Source organism: Diorhabda carinulata, chromosome X (genome assembly GCF_026250575.1).
Source record: "Diorhabda carinulata isolate Delta chromosome X, icDioCari1.1, whole genome shotgun sequence".
In the NCBI taxonomy this organism is placed as follows: domain Eukaryota; kingdom Metazoa; phylum Arthropoda; class Insecta; order Coleoptera; family Chrysomelidae; genus Diorhabda; species Diorhabda carinulata.
In genome coordinates, this window is record NC_079472.1 from 3,093,074 (window position 1) to 3,112,824 (window position 19,751).

The 19,751-nt window shown below is 31.1% G+C and overlaps 1 protein-coding gene across 1 annotated transcript in view; it reads right to left on the reverse strand.

Annotated features, from left to right (window-relative positions):
- LOC130902394 (tumor necrosis factor receptor superfamily member wengen) overlaps nucleotides 1–19,054 on the reverse strand; it is a 43,484-nt gene extending 24,430 nt beyond the window's left edge. Inside the window, exons 1-2 of the mRNA XM_057814503.1 lie at nucleotides 18,613–19,054; nucleotides 2,976–3,525 (exon numbers count right to left, since the gene is read on the reverse strand). Of these exons, the coding sequence (XP_057670486.1) occupies nucleotides 2,976–3,525; nucleotides 18,613–18,636 (574 nt within the window). The 5' untranslated portion in view covers nucleotides 18,637–19,054. The remainder of the gene's footprint in view (nucleotides 1–2,975; nucleotides 3,526–18,612) is intronic.
- Nucleotides 19,055–19,751: the final 697 nt, after the last annotated feature.

A 19,751-nucleotide genomic window follows, 5' to 3' on the forward strand; every position in this document is an offset into this window, starting at 1 on the left:
GAAACATGAAGTTAAATATCTAACTAACTTCCCTTTCACAAAAAAAACGATTCAAAACAACTTCTGTTCGATACAATGTCATTTGACACTTGTATTAACATGGAACATTAAATTTAATAACAAATGAAACGTTAGCATAACAAAATAATCGATTGAAAACAACTTCTGTTCGATATATAATATCATCAGACACTTGTCGTACCATGAAACATGAAGTTAAATATCTAACTAACTTCCCTTTCACAAAAAACGATTCAAAACAACTTCTGTTCGATACAATGTCATTTGACACTTGTATTAACATGGAACATTAAATTAAATATCAAAGGAAACGTTAGCATAACATAAATATCGATTCAGAACAACTTATGTTCGATATATAATATCATCAGACACTTGTCGTACCATGAAACATGAAGTTAAATATCTAACTAACTTCCCTTTCACAAAAAACGATTCAAAACAACTTCTGTTCGATACAATGTCATTTGACACTTGTATTAACATGGAACATTAAATTTAATATCAAATGCAACGTTAGCATAACAAAATGATTGATTGAAAACATCTTCTGTTCGATATATAATATCATCAGACACTTGTCGTACCATGAAACATGAAGTTAAATATCTAACTAACTTCCCTTTCACAAAAAAAACGATTCAAAACAACTTATATTCGATACAACATCATTTGACCCTTGTCTAACCATGGAACATTAAATTAAATATCAATTGCAACGTTAGCATAACATAAATATCGATTCAGAACAACTTATGTTCGATATATAATATCATCAGACACTTGTCGTACCATGAAACATGAAGTTAAATATCTAACTAACTTCCCTTTCACAAAAAACGATTCAAAACAACTTCTGTTCGATACAATGTCATTTGACACTTGTATTAACATGGAACATTAAATTTAATATCAAATGCAACGTTAGCATAACAAAATAATCGATTGAAAACAACTTCTGTTCGATATATAATATCATCAGACACATTTTGAACCATGAAATATTAAACTAACTATCTTCCCTTTAACAAAAAATCTATTCAAAACATCTTATGTTCTATACAATATCATTTGACACTTGTCTAACTATGGAACATTGAGTTTAATATCAAAGACAAAAATCGATTCAAAACTGGATCGATTAATACTAATTTGACACTTGTACCATAAATAGTCAAGTTCATGTTAGAAAAAAAAAAACATTTACAACGATTTGAAGTAGTTTTTTCATAAATGGATATAAACGCTTCTAATTATTATTAAATGATAGTAATTTATACTCTTTGTGAAATGAATTCCCGCGCATTAAACGGATGCTTCCGATATGTCTGATTTGTAATGCGGAACACGCCATTGTGTGGCCTCGTCGGTACGGAAGTGACGTTCTTTTTGCACTAATCTTTAAAAGCTACCTTATAACTATTGTATTTATTTACAATGCATCAGGTGCATTTTGTATATGCTTTGTATTATTTTGTTTTCCGAAGGACGAACGTATTATTAGTTTCTTTATATAGTTTCGTTATTTTTATCTTTATTATGTACCCTGTATACTTTATAATTTTTTCAAAGTTCAACTGCTACGTATCGAATATCCAAATCGCACGTGTCACGAATGTACTAAATCAATTTTAACGATTTTTTCAATATTTATCTACACCAAGCGTATTACTGTTTGACATGTTTACACTAAACTTTATATTAACCTCCGTAAGAGGAATGACCCAAATAGCAATTATGTAAACAATGTAAGGCATTGAAGTGAGTTCCTATATTTCATGTTTATAAAATCTTTCTACAAGTTTGAGCATATGTCGCACGTATGTGTGTATATTAAACTAATGTACGTCTGCTTAAAAAACTTTTTGTGTAACGGATAAGAAGAAGAAGAAAAACTGTAACAACTTTATTATAATTTTATAACACGTGCCAAAGAATCAGGGGCGAATCAGATAAACTTAATTAGAAGGATGAAAATATCATTTTAAACAGATATAAATTTCTTTTTTTAAACACGTGGGTTTAAACATGTCGTTTTGTCTATGTTCAATTTGACATGCGCACAACAGGGTTCTGCTACCAGACCATCGACAGTATCAATATAAATACTTTTCTTCTGAATTAATATCGCATCTTATTGCCAAACGTTTTAAGGTAACGACTTTTATAAAACATTTTATGACGTTGGACTCAAAAATTTAATTTCAATCTCGTGGTTAAAACGGCGGGCAATAAACACGATTTATAGCAGTAATTTCTATTTTAAATATGAATTTAAAAACACAGGATATTGATATAATTTTACAGTATTCCTTCGATATTGATTTTAATAATTTAAATCGAACTGTGCAAAAGTTCATCACGCCTCAAACACGTTAGACAGGAGTCAGGACCGCATTCAGGATAGCTTGCAATAATGTGTAATTTTTCTTAATTACCTTTTGAACATTTATTTCATGATGCTGCACAAATATTGTCAAAAATGATTCAATATACAAGGTGTGATACAAAATAATGAGTTGTCAATCTGTTATTATAATGAGATAACGTTTGTGGTTGACATAAAACATGGGAATTTGTGAAAAAGGTGCCAAAAAAGTTCACGATTATGACCCCGAGACAGAAAGGAAGATGGATATTTCCAACAGTACCAAATACAAGACTATTTTTATAGCAGTTCGTAAGAAATTTCTTGAAAACTGTAAATAGATCATAGATCAAAATTCATAGATCTTCCAAACGATGTCTTAGTTATTCAAACAGCTTCTGGTTGGTTTCTGGTAGCAGATATCATAAAGTTCATCCATGGGTGGTGGTTGTGAAAGTGAAATATATATTAAAATAGAACATTTTGGCACATTCCTTACATTAACAAGGAAGATAAAGACCCAAAAAAAAATTCTTTCAATCATATTTAACCGAATTTTTAATATAGAATTATATAAGCGACTTACCCGCCTCGAAATTTTCTTTTAACCTCCTCCACTGCCTAGCCTGATGCAATGAATAGAGGGTGATAACTAGAAAAAACAGTATGCACGAAAATACCGCCGAAGTCAACGCGATAGCTTGCCAATCCCAAACCAAAGTTTCCGTACTGGAAAACGGCGCTTCGGAGCTAGCTACCTCCGATGCGGCGGCTTTAGGTTCGTCTTCTACCGAATTAACACCAGAATCGTGAGTGTTATCCTTAATATCGTCGCCGAACCTCCAGATAATTTCTCCTTCGTCTTTAGCGGGCTTTTGGTGTTGGTGCATTTGATGTTTGTGACGGTGCGGGTTGCCCGTATCCATCGCTTTCAATAACTCGATCAGCGGCCCGCATTGTGTGTCGCGATGGAATTCACAAGGTCTTAAAAGTACTGTATTATCTTTGCATTGAGTGCAGTTCATGCATATTTGTAATTTAGCGTTTAGATATTGTCTTTCGGGGCAAAACGACGCTAGAATGAACGACGAAAAGCAAGTCAGTAGTAGGATGGAGGTATAGGTTAACACCATCACCTGCAACAAACAAAAATTTAATTGTATTTTGAAGAAGATTAAAATAAGGTCGAAACGTCGATAGTTACAAACAGTAATTATCATATTTTTGTTTTCATTATGTTAATTTTGACATTTTTATAGTTAACAATAAGAAACTAGGCGTAAATACGATTAATACTTGGTAGACAGGGAATTTAAGTGTAGAAAGTTGGTAACACATATTTCCTAAAAAGTATTTTAGATACAGGGTGTCCCCCTACTAGTTAAAACTATCTGTATATGACAAAATACTTATAGTAAAATCATGAAAGTTTCTACGTTTGGCTTTTCGGATACGATCTTTTTAACTAAAATATTTTCAAAGATGGTCGACTTCCGGTTCTACCGGAAGTCGACTGTAACTTTGTTATTTTGAATGAAACACCCGGTATATTAATACATTTTTGAAATCTACGTAAAATTTTAGTATACTTTCGTTTAAAAACTTTTTTTTAAAAATGCATACCTTTTGAGTTATTAATTTTTTTGTAAAAAATTTGACCGTTGCAGACCCTTATAAATTATTTTTTTAAGAAGATACCCTTAAAGATATGAAAATAGTTTCTGTTCGGTTACTTTTATCAAGATCAGACGTATTTAAATCTATATCGAAAAATGTTTCATTTTATACAGGGTGTGTATAAAAAGTGTTCAAAGTTTAACTGCATAAATACCAAATTTCTTTATTTTTTTTAAATAGAACCACCCGGTTTTTTCTATTTTAATGCATTCGGGGGTAAATAATAAAGCAAATTCATGTATATTTTCCTATACCTAAACCTTACCGTTATCCAGGTATTAAAAGTTTTCTGTAAATTTGTAGAGATGCAGGTATGGACTAAATTTTGTTTTGGCCCGTTGATACAAGCACTAAGAAATAAAAGTATTTCTGTTTATTTTTTCAAAGTCTGTGAAAAAACCTAATCAAATTGTATTTACTAATCCAATTCCCACTTTTAGTCATTTCCGAGATATTTGAGGTTTTAAATTATTATTGTATTTTTTAACAAGCTCAATTTTTTTTACGTATACTTTTAGGTTTAGGTTGTAGGTTTATATATAGGAAAGTTTACATGAATTTGCTTTATTTTTTACCCCTGAATGCATTAGAATAGAAAAAACCTGGTGGTTTTATTGAAAAAAATTAAGAAATTTGATATTTATGAAGTTAAACTTTGAACACTTTTTATACACACCCTGTATAAAATGATAAATTTTCAAACATAGATTTAAATACGTCTGATCTTGATAAAAGTAACCGAACAGAAACTATTTTCATATCTTTAAGGGTATCCACGTAAAAAAATAATTTATAAGGGTCTGCAACTTTTTACAAAAAAATTAATAACTCGAAAAGTACGCATTTTTCGAAAAAAGTTTTTAAACAAAAGTATACTAAAATTTTACGTAAATTTCAAAAATGTATTAATATACCGGGTGTCCCATATATTCGACTCGTTCTCTTCCGCTTTATGCAGTATCCAGATTTAGCTTGCCTAAATTACTGTCGATCTGACAGATACAACTCAATATTTTGGGAGATGTTCTCGTGGATTACTATCCGGTTCTTGCGTGTTCGCTTCCTCGAATAACACGATTTTTAGCAACACCAAAATGTAAAACCATAAAAATAACTGTTAGCGTTTCCGATAATAATAAATCTTTACGAATCCGTAAGTAAGTACCGCTGATGTAATTAAAAACAAATCTCAACCGGCGGAAACGAAACAAAAAAAATCGTTAGAAGAATGTTTATTCTATTATTTATCAAACGTACGCATGTCCTTGTTGACACAAAAAGGATAACAAGCACTTAATATGTTCGTTACTATCGAAGATAATTGATTATCGATATTTTTTTATTACTTCAATAAAACCATCTTAACAATAATTTCAGCAGCACGCCAGATGTACTTAACGCTTGTCTCTAACACAAAAACAAAAAAACTAATGTGTTGTTATACAGATTTATTAACGACACATCCAGATGTTCTCTAAAATGGCAAAGCAAAAAAAATATCGGATCCGAAACGTCTACGTACCGTTGCCAAACACATGGAATTCTCTCGACGTTAAAATAGGGTTAGAACGATAAAATGTTTGAAGGTAATAGATTACGGCGATGATTTGTTAAATGAATATACACACTGCGTCGCAAAATTAACGAATTATTTCATAAAAAATTGCGTCTAATGATAAATAAGTTCAAATAAGCTGTTTGTTTCTATTCCAATAAACTCACGACACGAAAAATGTGATCAACCCCTAACCGAACCAATTTTTTTTAATCATACATAATTCCGAAAACATCTCGCTTCAGATTTTCTATGAAAATTGTGTGTTAAACACAGAAAATCGGCATAAATCAATCGAAAACGATTCAAACAATGTTCGTGCTTCAAACGGTTATGTCTGTGTCTTGATAACACGTGTTCGTTTCAACGATATGGAAAACGTACCAAAAATTCTTAAAAACGGGCTCTGTTGCCGACGCGCTACTAATTCTCGCACTCCTGACAATTTTATTTCGTCTCTGGTGGTATGAATTCATTTCCCTGTCTAATTTTTGGTATTGTGGAACTATGACATCCCACTTTTGCCCAATTTTCTTCCTTCTATTCTCATCAGAAGTTCTACGTTGATTTTCCAAAATTCTTCAGTAAATTCACATCTCAAACGCCTCCAATCTGTTCATGGTGTTAACTTTCATTGTCCAGCCTTCAGGAGCTCATCTAATTTACGAGTGATTACCAGGAATTTTGTCTTTTTTATGTTGGTATTGATTCCCATAAACCCACTGTGTATTAGAATTATGTAAAGGAGCCTTTGGAGAGGTCATTAACACCTCTAAGCATTTTCTGGGCCTCTAAGAGTTCGTTGTCAAGTCTAACTGCAGGTGATTGGTTCCAATCGATACTATCTTCCTGGTTTATGTCAAATCGCCTCAGTGTTTGAACGAGGTTATGGTGTTGCATTCTGTCAAAAGCTTTTTCGTAATATATAAAGCACATACTACATTTTTTTTCTGGTTTTAGCAGTTCTGAACGGGCAGTTATCGAAAAATACGTTGTAGTTTTTATTTTTCGCGATTTTTATGAAAAATCGGTCATAAATTTTTAAATACCCCATAGAACACATCACAACCCTATATTATTGTAATGGGGAAGTCAAGTTGGTACAAAATATGCAATAAAATATAGGGTGTTTCATTAAAAAAACGCCTCAAAGGACTTTATCACATTAATCACCCTGTATATACGATTATCTTGTAATTTTTGCTAGGATTACCGGCATTTGTTTAACATTCTAAATTACCTTATTATAAATATTTTCAATGCCGAAATATTCTAGTCAACTATCTAATATTAAATATAAATAAAAGTCATTAAAATTTTAAAAACGTATAAAGTGTCTTCAGTAGTGTTGTTGCGAACGTTTCCGTCTTCCGGTGTAGGTTATGGTGGAAATAGTGGTACTTCGACAGTCAATATTTATATTTCTAGTCGTATAATTTTGCTAATATAAAAATATATGTATGCAAAATATATAATAAACAAAAGGTTATTCAACCTTTTCTACCTAACAACTAATCTCTTCATTTCGTCATCAACATCACCTGTAGATACTTTTTTATCAAAGAACCGAACATTGTCTTGGAGGTTCTATCATTATTTATCAATTTCGGTTCGCCGTCTTCAATTTCGAAGACATAACCTCCAATATTTACCGTATTTTCTTGTTAAAGCTTTGTTTCAGTACATCTAGTACCATCTAGTATCGCTTAGAGTAACTAAATAGTGTTTCAAAGCCGAGCTTCATCACCACAAACGATTCGTTACGTTTGGTCCATTCCAAGGCCTGCTTGAAGTAGATAAAAAGTTGGTATGTATGTTGCACACGCTGTTTCGAATAAGACGAAGATTGAGCAGATGTAGAGCGGTTTAAAACCAAATTAGTGTCCATCAATTTCAGTATATAGCACTTTATAAACATGGCTATACAGTTTTCACATTCTAGTTTCTCTCTTTTGTTCTAATTTTTTTTCAAACTGCCTCGTATTGATCAATTTTTTTGAGCCGCCGTGTCGTTTAGTTGTTTCTAATATTTCCAGAAATATTTCGTCACGTCTCTGATGATATATGAGGAGACTTTTTGACACATCATTCGTCCCGAGTGGATTCCTTCTAACTTCACACAATGCTTTTCTAATATACGAAATTCCCGAGAGAATTCCAAAGTACTATAGAAATTTGATCCACGACTTTTTATCAGTTTTCTCGAGGATTGATTGTAGAAATGAAAAATGTCGTTTTTTTATTTATATGCAAGAAACACGCATTTAATAATTTACACATATATAGGACCTTAAGGAGCTGTAGAGCTCACAACTTGATATAATTTAATTCACCATAGCAATCACTACGCTTTATGAGATCACCCTGTATGTTTAGTTTTGACGTTTAAATTTCGTTTTCTATTTGTGAGATATTCAGATGTTTCTATACTTTTAATTAACCCTGTATAAGATACGTTGAGGTAAATATATTTAAATATATACTTGGTTCAATGTTATATTTGAATCTTCATCTTAAATTTGATTAAATCATTGCTATAACCATTTAAAAATTCATTATTAATATTAATCGTGAAGAAACTAGTACGTCTCTGTAAATTTCCATGATATCCATAGAGATAAATAGCTTTGTTCGCGTGTCTGATTTCGAAGCAGATTCAGGTGCGTTCTGAATCATAGATTTATTATCAATTCAGAATAGGTTATAGAATTAAACTAGAACTAAAATTAGGTAGCTCAAGAGTAGCTTTTATTGTAAACCTAAATTCAGTCACTAAATTTTTTTTATATGGAAGATTCAACACTGTACGTACAATGAGAACAACTGGCTATCAACGTTGCCATATCTTTCTGAATAATATAATTTAGTATTAGGTATTTAAGTGTATGAGAAATTTCGTATATGGAAAAGTGACATAAATAAAATCTTCAATAAATGTCAGTACTGGAAGCTCCCAAATAATCAAAACAACCAACTAAATGTCTAAAAAGCATACGAAAATAAACACACCAGTCTCTGTGGTAGCAGTAGACAAAAGGTAGACACATGTACGATTGGGATGTTGAATTTATTTGTATTTGCATATGGATGGAAATTACATCCTAATGCTGTTTATTTTTTTAAATACAATTTTTATTTACATATACCAATTCAGTAATAACCATATGAGGTTTTTTTTATTCCTAATTTTATAAACAAAAAGTGAAGAGATAAAATTCATTTTGTAGGGTGTAGGGTCATTATTTCTTTTCGCAATTGAACGTAACTGTAATTTTTTGTATTATATAAAATCTAATTATAGATTTGACGTTTACGTTGACGTCATTGAATATTGAATATATACACAAATTGCTGATACAAAAAAAAATCTGACCGTTGTATTTCAAGTTTTATTCCAAATATTTATCTATGTTACAAGATTCAAACGTGAAAATGTATTTAAAAATATTTAAAAACTAACTACCGTACTTTGTGTACAATCTGGCAACATCGCTTTGGCTTTCATTTTTATATTTGCCATTATATATAAACTGTCTGATCAGTTGCATAAAAGTGTGCTATTTTAAAAACTATGTTTCCGTATTTATATTACAATAAAAGTATCTAAGAATTTGCTACAGCAGTCAACACAAAATAAACGAACACGTACAAAAGTTATAATAAATTTCTGCATCATAATAATTAAAGTCAAAGCAGCTGTATGTTATACTTTACTTGGACAGAATGCGCGGGTGCGGATTCGACGTGAAAGCTTTTAAGTAGTTTTTACCCAAATTCGACGCCTTGCCTTTTAATCAATTAAGGGTCCGTTCCCCGGTAACAATATTAAGTGACAACTTAGATAGATAAATATCGTCACAGTCTTATTTTTTCCCTCGAAATAACGTCGAAAGTGAAACGCGGTCTTAAATAAAGAGACTCAGTGAAAAGTACGATTAATAAGATACGGAAACATCGGACCTTTTAAACTTAATACCACAAACACAATTTTTTGTTATTTATTTCACAGGGTCGGATTCAGACACAATATACATCGAATATCGCTTGCATAAAGTTAATTTTCGTTTTATTAGGAGTGAAAGTGATATTTTTGTGTCGAAATTGTGATTGAACAAATACAGGTGAGTCACGAAACTATGTTTTCAAACTTAAATCGCTTTAATAAATGTTTTTTTATTCTAATATTTCATATTTAGCCAGGTTTGTTTTTAATAAACAGCTATCGAGAGAGATCCAAACAAATAGAAACAAATTAATGTTGATTATCGATATTTCTTTTCAAAATTATAATATAATGATTATGTTTTAAAAAAAATGTACAGGGTTGGCAATTAAGGAACGGATTTATTGCGTAAAACGTTAAAAAGCAAATTTTTTCAAAACTTTCCCAATTAAGTTGCACTTTATATTCAATAGTCGAGTTCTACAACAAATTCTGGTCATTTTTTATTCCACAAGTTTTAGTCTATCTGTTAAAATAAAAGATGGGGGAGAGTAGGAACCTTGTTATGAAAAAATATCTGTAAGTCCGGTTCTGCTAAGCCGATTTTGATAAACCTGATGTTGTATAAAAAAGATTTTATTCAGTAATACAAAATATTTAAATTGTAATCATTTTAATTAGCAACGTGAATGCTAGAGGGCGTTGGATTATATATTTTAGATATTGTGATTTCTCTTGACTTCTCTTAAATAGAATCATGAAAATTCCAGTATATCTTTTAAAAATAAACTAAATTAACATTAAAATAGCGAAAACCGTATGACGATATCTTTTTACAGTCACGAGATATCTTAAGAAATGTGTAAACGTGACTTCAGATTTTCGGTATATCCCTCGTATATCATCCAAACAAGTATCGATTTTAAAACAAATCAAATGATATTTTTTATACAGGCTGTACCATGTGATAGCGATATTTATGTGACTAATAATATCAAATAACAATATGATTCAAATAAAATGTAACAAACAAAAAATGAAATTAACCAGATCTATTATATCAATACATATAATGTCTGTTTAATGAAATAGTTTAAATATTGATGAAACGATATCAATAATTATATTTTTATTTGGTCATCGAGATAAATAAGAAAGAAAATAATTGTATTAACAGTCTGACGATTAAAGTACGTTGATATTTGGTTGTGAACCGTTCAAAAAAAATAGTGTGTTTAGGTATTATGATTCTACGACTACATTAGCATGAGAAAATGCTATAAAAGAGAAAAATCACAAAAGGGAAACATATTTTCTAGTAAATACTCATTAATAAACAATTTCTTTTTTATTTTGTAAAATTATTCAACGAATTTTTTGTTTCCTTTCGAAATTTCCATTGACGTACGTCACTGTTGACGTCTGGTCCAAGTCTGCTTACTCTATTTCATTTATTCCTGGTTTTATTCTATTTATTTTTGGGAGCGATCTCGTGCAAATTATTATTGTCCGTTTTGCTGGAAATATCTTTGTCTCTGCCGTTCATTTATCATCTAAAATTTCAGTAGAAATTTTTAATGAACGTTTCGACTTCTACCTTATTTAAAATCATTAATAAATCTATGCGGGGAGCTATTTGAAGTGGCAATTAGAAGAATTCCAAAGAGATATTTTTGATTTCCAATACTAGTTCATTAAAAGCTGATTCTAACCTCAAATTTTTAATACTCTTCACTCTATTATCTACATTGAGTATTCCTAAATTAGTTGAGGTGAACCTTCGGAGAAAATGCGTGATTCTGGCGATGCTAATAAGATTCAAAACAAGGCTGAGATAGTCTGAGGCTGAGATACCCATTAATGGATTCTGAGGTTGAGGTCAGTTCTTGAAATTTGAATTTCATGAATGTGCAAAGTTCCCAAAAGGAATGGCTATAATATTTTGGCTTCACAGACATCGAACACCCACCAGATAGCACCAGATTTTCCCCCATCTGACTATCTTGTGTTTGAACGAACATTTTTATTCCAAATAATCGTTTTCATAGTGGCGTAGAAGTTTTAGTCAGACGTTCTGATGTTAAGATCAGAATTCATGGCCCGCACTATGTTTTTCTTTAATTTCCATTCTATTTTAAAAGTCTGGCAATGTTGTTCAGACCCCGCTCTATCTTACCGATAAGTTAGTCTTGTATTTTATATTTATATTGGCTCTAACTCCAGTTTTTCAAGAAAAAAAGGCCCTATGTAACAAACAAATACTAAAAACACCCTAAATCCACAAAGAGTTGTACTTAGTGCCTTTACTCTTCAAGTTAACCGTGCTACCATGGAATTAGGGCCTAGTTGCATGGTTTCCTGTAGTTAGGGCCTTCTTTCATCAAAGATGTCAATGTGACTGACTGTTTTCGCCACCACCTAGCGGCTGAGTCATCAAACAACTCAATTGTTTCTCTATATTGTACACACTAAGCATAGCTGCAGCAGTTCAGCTCTATTTTGTTAAGTGTGTTCGACAATCAAACTCAGGAAAAGTAAACACCAAAGAACTTGGTGTTGGGGATCTTTTTGCATTGAAGGACTTCAAAATTGTTGAACTTTTTGCAGTTTTTCTTAATAAATATGAAATATCAATTAATTTAGCATTAAAACAAAGTTGTACACATCAAAACCCCCTTTTAAAGTATCAAAACTTTGATGCAGGTGAAGAAATTGGTTTTCCTGTAAAATTTTGTTCTTCGGAGATAGGGCTTTCGATCTCAGTTCTAACTTGATATTTATGTTGTCGTCGGTAACTCGCGATTGATTTCCACCATCCTAGATTTGTGTTACGCGAAACGAACAGAATTAAAGATATAAATTTCACAAAAGGTGCACAACTATGAAATTTTATCACATACTACGCAATATCCTTAAATATATAATCAATTCAAAACCCTTATGGCGTTCGTAAACTCCGCTAATGCATAGAAAAGTTGACTGTTTGGTTTGTGGGTACATATTCCTTTTAAATTCTTTGAAGCGTTTATGGAAGCCTGAATCTCGAAAGTCATGCTGTTTGCATTAGCCGAGCTTTAAACATATGGCCACCATAATAGTTTCACCGGCTCCGCTTGACGTACTATATACATCTCTACACAAATTTTTGTTCTTCCTTCCGTTTCGTGTGTTCGTCTTTGATGAAGTCGCTGATGATGGTTATAAACGTGGGAAACATTCCTCGTTGAAAGCTAGCAAGGTCAAGTATTGGTTTTTGAATAAATCGTATTATGATATTTATACGTTGTTTAATTTTTAACTAGCCCTCGTATGTACGCGCTACTGATATAACAAAAGTGATCACTTCCTGTTTTATATCCACTTGAAGCTTGTTTTAATTATTATGTAGTGATCAAGATTATTGAACACAGGTAATTTGAATTTAAGAATCTAAATATATTGTGGTTTACAACTTAATTCGTGCGGTTTTTTTTTTCAAAATTTTAACGTTTATTTACGAAAATAGTATTATTCAAAGTATTGCCCATCTGAAGCTATGACTTTTTCCCATCTTTCTGACAATTTGTGGATCCCATCCCAAAAGAACTGCGCCGGTTTGGCAATCAAGAATGAATCAAGCCAAAATTTGATATCTTGCTCTGATGTGAACCGTATTCCAGTGAGGGCGTTCTGCATCGACCGGAACAAATGGTAGTCAGAAGGGGCAAGGTCTGGGCTATAAAGAGGGCGAGGTAAAACTTCCCATCCACTGTTTTCCAAATGGTTCTTAACCGGAATAGCAACGTGGGGCCGAGCGTTATCACGATGGAAAATTATTCCGGGCGTTTTTCGGCTACTGCTCTCTTCAAACGGATCAATTGTGTTCTTGCTAATATATGCACCACCGTGTAAAAACTAAATACACTGAATAGACAGAAAACTGAAACCAAGAAGCAAGCAGATTCGTACAGGGTCCGATTTTCAAATTTTTATGACATTTGCCACTACTTAGATAAGCGTTTTGATTTCAATGACGATAATCCTTTAAAGAAAATATCTTATAATATATCCACGATAGAGGATATCTCTTTTAAACGCCTTTTAGAAGCTGCCACTGCACTGGGCATTGCGAAAAATAACTCCGTAGATTGTAGAACCAGCTGGGGGTCAGATGTGACACGCGTAGCGTGGATTTATAGCTAAACTTCTCGTTTCTTTAAATTTAGAGATAAGTTTAGAGTAATGATTGATGAAAATTGAAGAAAATTCTGTACGTCACCCAAAATACTGAAGCCATAACCTTCCCCGATGATTGTGGTGACTTTGGATGATTCGGACGTGGTTCACCGGCTGCAGTCCACTCAGATGATGATCGTTTTGATACCAAAATGAAGTGATGGATCCATGTTTCATCTATTGCCACACATCGACACGAAAAATCTGTGTAAATATGGCCAAACACTGATTTAAATCATCAACACGTTGTTGTTTTCGATCGACTGTTAGTTGGCGCGGCACCCACTTGGAAAAAAGCGTTCTGACTAATAGAAATGTCATGAAATTTGACACATAGTTTTTTGAAAGTTGGTACTTCATAAACGTCAAATGAATTTGACAATGGCAGCGCCATCTGTTTATCAATCACACGACTTAGTGAATGATGTAATATATTTATTTATTGATTTAGTGTCTAGGATTTCTGTGAGTTTGCCACCCTGGTTGTTGTGATCATATCAACCATTTTGCTAGAAACTATTTTCTATGGTGAAAAATGAAAAAAAAACCTCTGAAATTGAAGTAATATTTTGCTTAACACGACAATTTCGTAGCACGAATTCCGATTTCGAAATTATAATACCGTAAGTAAAATCCATATCGAAATCAAGGTTTTTTTGTTATATAAAAATTTTGTCACGGTTTCTCGAGAAAACAATATCTTTTTCGTGAGTATTTCGACATAAAACGGTTAAGAAAAACGCAAAAAAATGTCAGCGACTAGCCAAGTAATTTCGAGTTCATTGGTTCTTTAAAAATATCTCGGTTTCTAGACTTTTATTTCTCTAAAGTCTAGTGAATTTGCTAAATAAAAGTATATACGAGGGCAATTTAACTATTCAAATTACGTATTATGTACTATGTTTATTAAATTAATCATTACTAGCTGAATACGGCACTGGTATTGGCACTTCGAAGATAGTACTACTTTTTTATACAATTTATTCATAAAATACGTAAGTACAGTTTATTTTTTTTGTATTAAATCACGAAAAAACACTAAATAAAAAGAACTGAGTTAATAATAGTTAAAAATTGTTTCCCAAAATAACGTTTAAATCAGATTTCATGACAACACAACTCCATAAACTTTTATGTGATACTTTTTTTTGTCGAGACCCTAATGACGAAGCAGATGTTCAAATCTGAGATCTGTCTCGAGTAGTATTGTTTTTATAGTAGAAATGCGGCAATTAATTACAATGGAAATAGAAAAAACAATGCAATTATATTATTAAATTCAAGTAAAATATTCAAATCAACTCCCGGGCTACATTTAATCAAGTTTGAATTTATTCTGAGAATGATTTAATAAAAACAATTTAGCAGATATCTACGCATAACGCTTGATGATGAACAATAATACTTCATAGTCGAATTAAGTAATGTATCTTGTTAAATCTCTTAAATTGTTGAATTGAACGAATCAAAGAAACAAATGACCTCTATTAAGACAATTTAAACGACTCAGACGAAATTTAAGACGAGTGTTTTTTCCTAATCGAATATCAAAATAATTTAATTTAATATCTCACTATATTTATTCATGCCAATAGTCAAATCAATTACAACAACATAAGATAGTAAAAACAGATAACGGTATAATTGACATAACGTGAATAACGGACTGTATTTATACAATGAGAACTGGCAACCCTGTCCTCGCCATCTTGACATTTTTTTTATAGTTCGAAATAATAATATCAATAATATCTATTGCACAGATGTTCGAATCATAATATCAATATCCGTTGAGTTTTAAAAAAATTTAAAAACTAATAAATAATCTCTCATTTGTGCCTTCTTTCCGTTTTAGTAAATCGCGTCTGTGTTACCAACAGGCTTCCAATTATTTTTCTTTGATGTATAGTGCAGGTATATTTTTATAAAAGGGTCACTGACGTCGAATTAAAGCATGTGCCGAGTATATACGAATGAGAGTCGTAGAATCACGATTATAAGGGAAAGTCATAATTCGTTGTACCTATTATTGACAAAAGTAGTCGGGAAAATTGACATGATTTCGTATTTAGATTCTAAATCAAAGAAAAATTAATTAAACAAATATAAATCGTCCTATTATTTCATACGAGTTGTTTACTGTTTTAAATCATTGTCAACAGAATGATTGTTGAATAGACAACCGGATCGTGACGTCACGGCTGTCATATTGTTATATAAAGTTTGTGTTCTTTAAAGTTATTTAATTAGTTTACTGTTGTATGCGATGATAATGTGTTAATACGAAAAAATAATAAATTACTAAACATTTATACTATCGTCAAGGCAGTAGAAACTTTGGAAAGTGATCTCTGACCTAACAATGGCGGTGTGTGACGTCAACTACTATTATTTACCCAGTGATTGTGTTAGATTTCGTCTAATTTGACTATACTATATGCGCCAGATGTAGTGAATCAATTATTACAATAATTGAATTAATTAGTAGACGACATTGCGTCTCCGAAAGATAAGTATGAAATTATGTGACTTCCGATTTAATGAATAGGAAAAGGTAATTAAATCGATCTTATCGACAATCCCATTAATTACTTTGTTTATAAATTAAAACGATGGTAGTGAATTATACAAAAGATCTCCCATTGAGTTCGATTCCAAACCAATATCTGAGTAGAAATAAATTTGTCGTTCCAGAAATTGTTCAAAACATTTTCAAAAGAAAATAATGGGAAAAAAGTTTATCGAATTACCCGCCGCGCTAATTGCTTTACATCTCTTTCAATTTCTTCGAGAAAGACAAAAACAGTGATTTATCGTAAAAAGTAAAGGGATTTTTAAAGTATACAGTGAGGCGATTTGAAGAAAAACAGACGACTAAGAAGACAATGAGGTTTAGAACACCTGCGGTCGTCCCTACTTGACCTTCTTAACAGTATAATTGAAAACCATTTCCGGCGAAAAGACTACAGACAACAAAATATTAATTAAAATTTCGTTTTAGAGAAAATAAAGATGAAATACAAAACACTAATATGATATATTAAACAAAGACGAGATTTCCCTTGAAAAGAAATTTATAATCATTAAAAAAAATATTCAAAGCTTTCATTTTTATCTAAATTACCAAAAATCTAACCTAAAACGTCACTTAGGTTAAGGTTTGAATTTCAAATGTACTAAACACAAAATGATTTTATATGCAATTTTATAGTTTTTAGTCATAAATATATAAGAATTTATTAATTATGTATTATATAAAATAGTTATAACTCAAGCAAGAGAAAGCGCGTGTCTCTTGTCGAATAGCCAAATATCTGTGGCGCTGTTGTCAGATTGTATCAACAGTTTGTAAAATCTCGATATTATTCTGGATAAAAAAATAAATGATTCGTGATCATGTCTTGAAATTTGATTTTATAATTCATTACACTTGAAAATATATAAACATACCTCGAAAAAAAAAACAAATTTCTTACCAAAATACATTTTTTTGTCTATAGAAAAACTTAGTTTTCGGATGTTTTGTCTCAGGCAAGTCTAAAAATTGGTATTCTACGAAGAAGAATCCAAAAAAATATTTTGTTCATATAAAACGGAATAAGGGGTGGAAAATTAATAATATATGATGTTCAATAATCGTAAGGGTGGTTATCAATGATTCAATTATTATAATTACATATTTATTATACAATAAACTATTGAAATATTTTATATTAACAATATAAATACGTCATTAAAAATATTAAGAAGAAAAAACTATTAATAAATGATTAGGGTGATTATTAAGGGTTTAAACGTTAAAAATATGTAATCTTTGTGCAAGAAACCATGATATATGAATTAAATTTTCATTTACAACACATAGAGTTGCCGAATCTTTTATAAAATGTCATAAATATAGAATATAAAAAATATTATTGAATATTCCACCATTTTATTTACCGAATCATCCGTGTCATCAAAAGTGAGAAATTATACGAAATTGCAAGCCAATACGTTGATTCAAATTTAGAAAATTTCATATAAACAGACAAAGTAAGTGAGCAAGTTAAATAAAGTGTGGAAAATACACCAAAAGACAAATCAAAATGAAAGATATATATTTGCTAAAGAAAGTTTATAGACGTATATATATTATCTTTCAAAACATTATGTTAGCCTCGAGTCAATTTAGACCGAAACACAGGCTAAAACGATAGAAAATTTACGTTTAAATCCAATGTTTCGTTCCGTATTAAATTTGTTATTTCTCAAAACAGACGCAGTGACGGAGGACGATTTATTTCAAGGCCAACAAAACGAAAAAAAAAACATCCATCACTTAATTTTTAATGTATTCTTTTCAAAAATATCACTAGATTGATTTTAGCAGATTCAGTTTTTGATGCAAGTAAATTGATTCAACTCATTTATTTACCATGTGAAACGATTTTTTTCTCCTTGTCAAAATACAAAATTTAAGGTTAAGTACGGTATATTGTTCTGCATCAGCTCGAATGAATTATGACATGAGTTTTGTATATTTAGAATATATTTAGTTTGGTGTAATGGGTTTTATAATGACACATCTTCACAATTAATATAAATAGGAGGATTTTTATAAAATAAAACGATGTCAAGCAGCTCGTGGTAAAAATTTGCAATGTCTGTACTTTTAGCCAAAAAGTGACAGGTTTTTTTGACAGTTCGAAACGTAGTTTAAGATATGTTATTACTACCAATATTACTACAAACACAATATAAACAAAGCAACTATACTCTTTAAAATTTGTTCATGACAAGTTTTCTTAAGCAATAATTGGAAATATCAATAATGCATAGACACAAACTCACCCTGAAAACTACTGGAATAGCCATCCGTAGAGAATTGAGATATCCTCAATAATGTCGAAAATGTACACTCACAAAAACCCTGTCACTTTTCCGACACATACTATTTCAAAAACAAGATCTCGCATACAATTTCGCGCGTTTGGTTAAAAGTGTTCCAAGTGTGCGCCTACCTCTGTCGACAGTTTAAACGCAACTGAAAATTTCACAAAGTCGATCGTCTCGCGTAAAGACTTCAGTCTTCGAAATTATTCAACGTCCTGAATAGCGTCAGGTATAATTCTAAATTTAGATTTGGCAAAAAAATGAGATTTTGTTTTTAATATAATATAGGGTACAAGTATTATTTAACTGATCCTAGATACGTTCTGTGTGTTTATTGTTTACTGTCAACTTCCTATTTTAATAACGCTATCGAGACTGTTAGGTTTTTTTTATACGGGATGGTCCACCAAATAAATCAGTGTTATGTTTGCATTTTTTTAATTGTACTTTCTATTTGTTGTGATTAGCATTAGGTGTTGGGTTTTTATATCTTTATTAATTATTAGTCATTTTCAACATCTTATTACACTTTTCTTCTTTTTTTATCTGCATTGTGTCATAGACAAATAAAAAGCATAGAGAATTGAATTTTCATGATACTATGATTTAATGTGATCAAGATATTTCGAATTATTTGTAAGAATCGATTATTAGTGGGGTTTAACTTGTTTTGGTCATGAAAAATCGAAAAATTCATATTTTTTAGGTTACGTTTTCGTTTCTTCATGCTTTCTTTACATTTCATTATAATTTGATTAATGGATAAAAAATTGATTCTTGTTAATAAAAATGCGTAAAAAATTAACAAAATGGAAAAAAATACTGAAAATAACTTTTTTTTGCACTGTGCACGGCACTATTGTCGGATTTACCCTAACATTTCCCTTTAAGCTTGTAGGGCATTAAGAAGCTCACTTTTCGTACAACCCCGTATCATATAAAGACATTGAAGACTTATTCCACGAATAAGATGATGAACAATTTAGTTTACACATTATAACTATTTTATATAGTTCATAAATGTGTCGACTTAAACGTAAAAGTGTTAATAGAAATACTGATCACTTCACATTTTTTTCTGTGACCAAATCATTTTT